At 37.8% G+C, this 9,848-nt stretch overlaps 1 protein-coding gene and 1 long non-coding RNA gene across 2 annotated transcripts; both read right to left on the bottom strand.

The window, feature by feature from the left end:
- Nucleotides 1-330: 330 nt before the first annotated feature.
- Nucleotides 331-711, bottom strand: LOC107484835 (uncharacterized). Its single transcript, XM_016105379.1, has one exon. The coding sequence runs from the start codon at nucleotides 709-711 to the stop codon at nucleotides 331-333; it is 381 nt and encodes a 126-aa protein (XP_015960865.1).
- Nucleotides 712-7,476: 6,765 nt separating this feature from the next.
- On the bottom strand, nucleotides 7,477-8,675 carry LOC110280751 (uncharacterized). Its single transcript, XR_002375037.2, has 2 exons — nucleotides 7,917-8,675; nucleotides 7,477-7,714 (listed from the first exon to the last, which is right to left on the bottom strand). It is a non-coding gene; the product is annotated as an uncharacterized LOC110280751 (long non-coding RNA).
- Between the last annotated feature and the right edge of the window lie 1,173 nt (nucleotides 8,676-9,848).

The following is a 9,848-nucleotide window of genomic DNA, read 5'->3' as shown; positions in this document are numbered from 1 at the left end:
CAAGATTAATTCAATTATTTTGATGTAAGCTCAAATTAAGTGGGTTAGTGGCCACACCAAACTTAGCTCTTTAGCTAGTTTCTTAGCCCAATTAATCAACCTCATATAGTATAGCATGCAAGATTGCACTTCCAGCATGCTAGAAAAACTTTTAAAATTCAAAGCAAGGAAACTATCAACTAATTAACTAACAAATGAAACTGAAAATTAAACAACCTAAGTGACTAAACATAAACTACTATAGAAAGCATGAAACTGAAAGGATATGAGTGTTAGGGTGCCTCCTAACTAGTGCTTCTTTAACGTCACTAGCTTGACGATTCTTCCTCTTCAGTTGAGGGAATAGTTCACCCTTTGCTCATCCAATGTGTCTCCCAAGTAATGCTTAAGCCTGTGGCCATTGACAGTGAAAGTCCTCTGTGTTTTGTCATCCATAAGTTCCACATGACCATAAGGGGAAGCCTTGATGACTGTAAATGGGCCAGACCACCTTGACTTCAACTTTCCTGGGAAAAACTTGAGCCTTGAGTTGTACAATAGTACTTGTTGACCTTCTATAAACTCTCTTCTTGTTAGCTTTTGATCATGCCATTTCTTTGTTTTCTCCTTGTAAATCTTGGCATTTTCATAAGCTTGATATCTGAATTCATCTAACTTATTGAGCTGCAGCAATCTTCTTTCCCCAATAGCTTGACTATCAAATTTCAACATTTTTAGAGCCTAAAAGGCTCTATGTTCAAGCTCATTGGTAGATGACAAGCCTTTCCAAACACCAATTGATATGAAGACATGCAAATGTGTGTCTTAAAAGCTGTTCTATAAGCCCATAATGTATTATCTAGCTTCTTGGACCAATCTTTTCTTGAGTTTCCAATAGTCTTCTCAAGGATTCTCTTAAGCTCTCTATTTGAAATTTTAGCTTGACCATTGGTTTGCGGGTGGTATGGGATTGCTACCTTGTGCTTGACACCATATTTTAGGAGGAGTGTCTCAAGTTGCTTGTTCCAAAAATGAGTTTCCCCATCACTTATAAGAGCTCTTGGAACCCCAAACCGGCTAAATATGTTCTTCCTCAAGAAGTTGATCACCACTTTGTTATCATTTGTTGAAGTTGCTATGACCTCTACCCATTTGGACACATAGTCCACAACCACCAATATGTAGTTGTTTGAGTATGAGGTTGGGAATGGTCCCATGAAATCAATCCCCCAAACATCAAACAACTCCAACTCCATGATGAATCTCTGTGGCATTTCATTCTTCTTGGGTAAGTTGTCAGCTCTTTGACACTCATTGCACCTTGTCACAAACTCCTTTGCATCTTTGAATATTATAGGCCAAAAGAATCCACATTGTAACACCTTGGCTGCAGTCCTTTTTCCACTAAAATGTCCTCCAAAGATAGACCCATGGCAATGCCAAAGGACCTTTGTCCTTCCTCATGAGAGATGCACCTTCTTAGGATACCATCAGCACATTTCTTGAAGAGGTAAGAATCATCCCAAATGTAATGCTTGATATCATTGATGAGCTTCCTCTTCAAGTGCTTGTTGATGTTGGAAGGTAGTTCTCCAATAGCCTTGAAATTGGCTCTATCTGCAAACCATGGGGCATCTTGGATCACCATCAACTGTTCATTCGGGAAGCTCTCATTCACCCCGGGGCTGTGTGTTTTATCTTCCTCATTTGGGATCCTTAATAGGTGGTCAGCCACCTTGTTTTTTGCTCCACTTCTATCCTTAATCTCAATATTAACCTCTTGGAGTAGTAAGATCCATCTTATCAGTCTAGGCTTGGATTCTTGCTTGGTTAGCAAGTATTTAAGAGCTGCATGGTCAGTAAACACAATGACTTTAGAACCAATGAGGTAAAATATGAACTTATCAAATGCAAAAACTATAGCAAGAAGTTCTTTTTCTGTGGTGGTGTAGTTTCTTTGGGCTTCATTAAGAACCTTGCTAGCATAATAAATGACATGTACCAGCTTGTCTCTCCTTTGTCCTAAAATAGCACCAATAGCAAAATATGATGCATTACACATCAATTCAAAAGGTAAATCCCAACTAGGTGGTGCTATAATATGTAGAGGAGAGCTTACTTTTAAGCTCATCAAAAGCTTGCATGCATTCTCTATCAAAAATAAATAGTACATTAGAGACAAGCAAGTTACTCAAAGGTTTGGCAATTTTTGAAAAGTATCTAATGAACCTTCTATAAAACCCAGTATGCTCTAAAAACTCCTAATTGCTTTGACATTGCAAGGTGGAGGTAATTTTTCAGTCACTTCTACCTTGGCTCTGTCCACCTCTATGCCTTTCTTAGAGATTTTGTGACCAAGGACTACCCATTCGGTTACCATAAAATGGCACTTTTCCCAGTTCAAAACTAGGTTAGTCTCTTGGCATCTCTTGAGCACTAAGGCAAGATGGTGTAAGCAATTAGGAAAGGAGTCACCAAACACTGAAAAATTATCCATGAAAACCTCAATAAACCTCTCAATCATATCAGAAAAAATGGACAGCATGCACCTTTGGAATGTGGTAGGTGCATTGCACAAACCAAAGGGCATACGTCTATATGCAAAAACACCATAAGGGCAAGTGAAAGAATTTTTCTCTTTGTCTTTAGGATCCACTACAATCTGGTTGTAGCCTGAGTATCCATCCAAGAAACAATAGTACTCATGTCCAACAAGCTTCTCCAATATTTGGTCCATGAATGGTAGAGGAAAATGATCCTTCCTTGTGGATTCATTGAGCTTTCTGTAGTCTATAAACATGTTCCATCCAGTCATTATTTTTGTTGGTATCAATTCATTTCTTTCATTTGGCACAACTTTGATTCCTCTCTTCTTGGAGACCACTTGGACCGGACTCACCTAAGGGCTATTTGAGATGGGGTAAATCACCCCTGCTTGTCATAACTTCAGCACTTCCTTTTGCACCACTTCCTTCATTGTTGGGTTTAATCTTCTTTGGGATTGTATTGAGAGTTTGGCATCCTCCTCAAAAAGGATTTTATGCATGCACATTGAAGGACTAATCCCCTTTAAATCTGAAAGTGTCCATCCTATGGCATCCTTGTGTTGCCTCAACATATTAATGAGCTTCTCTTGTTGTTCTTCACCCAAGCTTAAATTTATAATTACTGGATATGTGTCATTGCTCCCCAAGTAAGCATACTTCAAGCTTGGGGGCAGGGTCTTCAACTCCAACTTTGGTGCTTCCACTTTCTCCATGTTTGCCTTGTTTAGCATGATTGAGCCTTCTATGAATTGTTGTGGTAGTTCACCACATGATGTTTGAGGATCTTGCTCCATTGCTTCTTTAAATTGTTCTTCTTCTAGAACTCCCTGAACTAACTTTACCATTGTGTCCACCATCATATATTCTCCAATGGATTCTTTGGGGTAGCTCATTGCAGTGAAAACATTGAACACCATCTTTTTTTCATGCAGCCTTAGGACCAACTCTCCCTTTTGCACATCAATTATGGCCCCAACTGTAGCTAGGAATGGTCTTCCTAATATGATTGATGCATTGGCCTTTTCCTCCATATCAAGCACTACAAAGTTAGCTGGGAAGATGAACTCCCCCACCTTAACCAACAAGTCTTCCATCACTACATAGGGAAACTTGAATGTTCTATGAGCTAATTGGAGTGCCATCCTTGTTAGTTTGGCCTCTTCAATTCTCATTCTCTTCATCATGACTAAGGATATAAGGTTGATGTTGGCCCTCAGATCAATAGTGCTTTTTTAATGCTAATTTCTCCTATGATGTAGAGGATTTGAAAGCTCCCAGGGTCTTTCATCTTTTGGGGAAGCTTCTTTTGTATTATGGCACTACATTCTTTTGTGAGCACTACAGTTTCCTTTACTCTCCAGTTTCTTTTCCTTTGTCATGAGCTCTTTTAAGAGCTTGGCATAGAGTGGCATTTGCTCTAATGCCTCAGCAAAAGGGATGTTGATTTGAAGCCTCTTAAAGATCTCCAAAAACCTAGAAAACTGGCTGTCCTTCCCATCCTTTCTCAGCCTTTGTGGGTAGGGTGCTTTTGGTACATAAGGTTTTAAGACTTGCTTTGGTGGGGCTGGAGTAAGTGTCTCCTCTTCTTTCTTGGTTTCTGAGTCATTTATAGCTTATTTTTCTTGCAAGTTATGGCTTGATGAAGTCTCCTCCACCACCTTTCCACTTCTTAGTGTGATGGCCTTGCATTCTCCTCTTGGATTAGTCATGGTATCACTTGGGAATGTATTTGTAGGCATTGGTATCTACTTGGACAAGTACCCTAGTTGTGATTCCTATTTTGAGATTGCTGCCCCTTGGTTCTTTATGTTAGATTTGGCCTCCTATTGGATTGAATCTATCCTCTTTTCAGCTTGCAATTGTCTATCTGCAACAATAGCAATATTTCCTGCTAATTATGCCATTATAGCTTCCAATCTTGCAAAATTGTCACTATCATCACATGGTTGTGGGGTTGGATGTAATACATTTTGGGAGTGGTTGTTGTGTGGATGTTGGTTGGATTGATAGGGGGCGTTATGTGAATTATGGTAGGGTATATGGTTGTTTGAATTATGGCTGGGGTTGTTGTATTGGTTAGAGTGATATGATTTGTGGTTTGGGTATGGTTTTGTTGGTTTCCCCACCCAAAGTTTGGGTGGTTCTTCCAACTGAGGTTGTAAGTTTTAGCATTGGGATTATATAGTTCTCTTGATGCATTGTTCACATAGTTGGCTTGCTCCCATTCACACTCAACTTCTGGGCTATCTCCTTCTTGCATAGGTGCTTAAGTGTTGATTGCTGAGACTTGATTATTCTCCATTTGCTTGGTTAGAGCTGCTAATTGGGTTGCAATCACCTTGTTTTGAGCTAGTAGAGCATCCATGTGATTTAGCTCCATTACTACCCTTCTTGAGTTTCTATCAGAAGCATAGAAATACTCATTATTGGCCACAGTTTCTATGATGTTTGTGGCCTTGTTAATTGTCTTCTTCTTGTTGAGAGAGTGACGAATGGACTTTTGTGTGTGATGACATGTCATCATGTCATGTTTTTCTATGCTTTTTCATACAAGAAATTGATAATTAGCACTTAAATTTTGCATTCTTTTGTGTTTAAATGGTATATTTCCTTGATCTTTTGATTTGATAAACTTTGTAGGAAATAAGAAGAAAAAGAAGCAAAAAAAGCACAAAATAAGCTAAAAAGGAGAAAAGAAGAGTTTTGGGGCACACTTTGAAGTTGGAACACACTTTGATGCCTTAGGCCACGCTTTTAAAAGGGTGGCCCATGGCCAAGTAGCACTCAAACAAGGCACCAGCGCCCAATTTGAAGAGAGCATTAAGTTAAAATAGTTAACTTAACTTTTTCGGGTTTTTTTCTAGCCTTGTGACAGCATGACCATTCCTCCTTCAAAGGGCCATAACTTGAGCTACAGATGTCCAATCGATGTGCTTCTAGTTGCGTTGGAAAGCTGATATTCAGAGTTTTCCAACGATATATAATGATCCATATTTGACATACAATTGGATCACAAGTGAAAGGCATCTTTAAGGCCCAAAAATCAACCAAAAATGGGGCAGCCAAGGCTCGAAGAGGGGGTCACCAAGGAAAGCAAGGCACAACACTCAAAATGGCTTCACCAGGGCTCGAAATTGGGAACCTTGCACAAGCACAAAGGGCGCTCAGTTGCCTTTCTTAACTGAGCGCTAGAGTGCAAGGGAATTGGCATAAGGAATGGGCACAAAATGCACTCACCAGGATTCGAAAGTGTAGCCTCACTCCAAAGCAAAGAAAGGGCGCTCAGTTCACTATTTTCACTGAGCGCTATATTTACAGCCAAGGGAGCAAGAACTAACGCGCAACAAAGGAAGTAGCGCTCTCAAATTGAGCGCTAAGTTAACTTTGTTAACTTTTTCGGGCCTCAACAAAAAGAAAAGCAAAGCCCTCTGTTTGGTTGCTTAACTGAGCACTATGAGTGAGGAGCCTGGGACAAGGGAGTGAGCACACAGTTCACTAACTTAACTGAGCGCTCCACTGGAGCATGGCTCTAACCCAATTCAAACCAAAAGCAACGTTGACCCATGCCTCTAAACCAATTGAACCAAGGCCAACCGGACCCATCTCTCTTCAAATCCAAAGCAAGCAAAGCCCACATTATCACTCAAAGGCACAAGAACAAGTTAGAATAGGAATTTTATTTAATTGGAATTAGTTTTTAATTTCAATTTCATATCTATTTTTGTAAAGCCTATATAAGGCATCATTTTCATTTTAGAAAGAATGCTAGCTCCACTAGGGATCAGTAGGAGTAGAGAGCTCTCTCTTTTAGTTTTCCTTTTTGAATTTGAAGAATTAAAGATCAAATCTAAGTTTTGCTTTTTGTTTCATTTCCACTCTTCTGCAATTTCAACTTCTTCTTCTGCAATCTCTTTTTTCTGTTTTGCTAAGAAAACAATTGAGATTTAAGCTTTCAGTCCATCTTGGTTCTTCTGCAATTCTACACTTCTATTTTGATATTAAATTGATCTGTTGTTGAATTTCCTCATCTGAGAGTTCTTTAATTTACTGCACTTCACATTTTCAATTCCATTTTAATTCCCAGCATCCAATTTCCTTTATTCTTCATGCAATTTAAATTTCCAGTTGCTTCCAGTTGCTTGATCTATTGCTTTCTTAAATTTTCAGCACCCACTCCCCTTTACATTCACTGCAATTAACATTTCTTGTCATTTAAGTTTCTGCAATTTATATTTCTTGCTCTTTAAGTTTCTGTCCAATTTACTTTTTGCACTTTAAATTTTCTTGTCATTTACTTTCTGCTGCATCAATTATCACTCACCAATGTTAGCTTGACTAAATTAATTACCCACTAAAGTTGCTTGATCCATCAATCCCTGTGGGATCGACCTCACTCTAAGTGAGTCACTACAAGAAAACAGCTCTATTGCCACGCTTTTAAAGCATGCCAAAAAGTTGAAAAAAGTGTGGCGATAGCTTTTCGCCACGCTTTTTGAGCTACCGCCACACTTTTGAAAGGGTGGATTCTACAAGTGTGGCGGTTGCTCTATCGCCATGCTTTTGGTGACCTATCACCACACTTTTTCTTTTGCCACGCTTTTTACAAATGGCCACCCATTAAACCGTGGCCGTATGTGGGAGATACGGTCACGCTTTAAAAGCGTGGCCATATAGGAGATATGGCCATGCTTTTGAAGCATGGCAATAGAGAGATTGGCCACACTTTCAAAGCATGGCGATAGAGAGAGATATGGCCATAGCGATATATGGCCACGCTTTTAGGCAGAGATACGGCCACGCTTTAAAAGTGTGGCAATAGCCTTATAAAATTAAAAAAAAAAAATCATTTTTCTGATTTTTACCTTCGTCGATACGAAATATAAATTTTTCAGTTCTTTTTTATTACCAAACTTATAAATATAGTATGCAACTTTTATTACAAGACAAATCAAATAATAATTAGTGACATATATAATTTTTGCTATAATTGTTTTATACATTAAAAACTAATACTCAAATACAAAATAAATCTCGAGTTCAAATTCCAAAACTAAAAACTAAAGAAAAATACAAAAACAATACGACTTAAATCCTAAGCCCTTTGCTGTTCCTCCTTCCTCTAGCCCTCTTAAACTTCCTTCCTTTAGATCATACATAATTGTTTCGGAAACATTTGTGAACTTTTTTACCTACAAAAGATGGCAAAAACAGATACAAATATTTAAGTTAGTTAAGTTTGTTATACAGCTTGGTTTTTTATTATAAAAACAAAGTTTCATCCAACATATATCAAGCACAAACGAAAAGCTTAATAGAAAATAACTTCAGCAAATTGAAAAAGAAGTATAAATTATAGTCACATTCAGTTTTATTAAATTTTAATCAACTCACATTGGAAAATCCAAGAGTAACATGCATTGATCTTCATCTGTAATGCCAAGTCTCCATCTTGTTCTTTGTTCAAATAACCTAAAAGTAATTATCTGTTAACAATCTCCAATATCCAGAACTTATTCTGCACAAACATGAGATAACATTGGCAGATGATAGTAAGAAAAAAGAAACAAAGTTAAACTTAAAAACTACAATTCATCTTTATACTCAATATCATATCCATGTTCCACTCAAACCTCATTGAATTTCAAATGTTTTAGCAGCAATGTGTAAAATTAAGAACATGATACAGTTCATTTGAATATAAGAATTCCAGATATATATGCCAAAGAAACCTACCATGTTTTGGCTAATATTTTTTTTGTTACCAACTATTTCCGATTCTCCAATTACTCACTAAATCCTTAGTTATATTTGACAAATTAACAATTGAACTTAACCATCCGTCATTATGAAATTCCATTCCTCATTTGTATGGGATCAATCAATAAGTATTTAGCAGGGCAAGTTTAAATTCCTTATTATGCTTAACAAGAAGTTTATAGGCTTCCACTTATATCAATCATTCCAGATCCAAGTTTCTAATCTGCAAAGTATATTTCTTATTTATCGGTGCTGTTCTCAGACTATACACTCAACATTAAGAAAGATAAGAACAACCCTAAACCAAGCAGCTAAGAAAATTCTAACCATAACCAAAACCAGCCCTTCTCATGTATCACATATGTACAAGTACAATTTACAATTTCAAGCAGATGAACACGAAGAGTGAGGATAAAAATGATTCTTGAAGCAAGAAAAAGTAGTAAATTAAAAAAAAAGAAGAGAGCAAGCAGAAGAAGCCAATAGCCCTTTAAACCAAAAGGCAAGGGTAATAAAAAGGATCCAAGGCTTTGAGCATTAGTGGATAGGAGGGCCTATAGGAATAACATCTTGGCATAAGCGGCTAAACCAAGCTGTCCCTAACCATGTGCTTGTGGCGTGAAGGTGTCAAGTGAAAACTTGAGACTGAGCGGTTAAAGTCGTGATCCAAATCAAAAAGAGTGTGCTTAAGAACCCTGGACACCTCTAATTGGGGACTCTAGCAAAGCTGAGTCACAATCTGAAAAGGTTCACCCAGTTATGTGTCTGTGGCATGGATGTATCCGGTGGTAATACTGAAAAACAGAGTGCTTTGGGCCACGGCCAAGACTCATAAAGTAGCTGTGTTCAAGAATCATCATACTTAACTTAGAGAATCAATAACACTATCCGGATTCTGAGTTCCTATAGAAGCCAATCATTCTGAACTTCAAAGGATAAAGTGAGATGCCAAAACTGTTCAGAGGCAAAAAGCTAAAAGCCCCGCTCATCTAATTAATACTAATCTTCATAGATGTTTTTGGAATTCATTGTATATTCTATTCTTTTTATCCTATTGATTTTCAGTTGCTTGGGGACAAGCAACAATTTAAGTTTGGTGTTGTGATGAGCGGATAATTTATACGCTTTTTGGCATTGTTTTTAGTATGTTTTAGTTAGTTTTTATTATATTTTTATTATTTTTTATTTAAAATTTACTTTTCTGGACTTTACTATGACTTTGTGTGTTTTTCTATGATTTCAGGTATTTTCTGGCTGAAATTGAGGGACTTGAGCAAAAATCTGTTCCAGAGACTGAAAGAGGACTGCAGATGCTGTTGGATTCTGACCTCCCTGCACTCGAAGTGGATTTTCTGGAGCTACAGAAGCCCAATTGGCGCACTCTTAATTGAGTTAGAAAGTAGACATCCTGGGATTTCTAGCAATATATAATAGTTTATACTTTGCCCAAGATTTGATGGCCCAAACAGGCGTTCCAAGTCAGCTCAAGAATTATGGCGTTAAACGCCGGAACTGGCACAAAAGTGGGAGTTAAACGCCCAAACTGGCACAAAAGCTGGCGTTTAA

Source organism: Arachis duranensis, chromosome 4 (assembly GCF_000817695.3).
Source record: "Arachis duranensis cultivar V14167 chromosome 4, aradu.V14167.gnm2.J7QH, whole genome shotgun sequence".
In the NCBI taxonomy this organism is placed as follows: domain Eukaryota; kingdom Viridiplantae; phylum Streptophyta; class Magnoliopsida; order Fabales; family Fabaceae; genus Arachis; species Arachis duranensis.
Note: the sequence above shows the minus strand (reverse complement) of the source record. Positions and strands in the feature narration are given on the sequence as shown.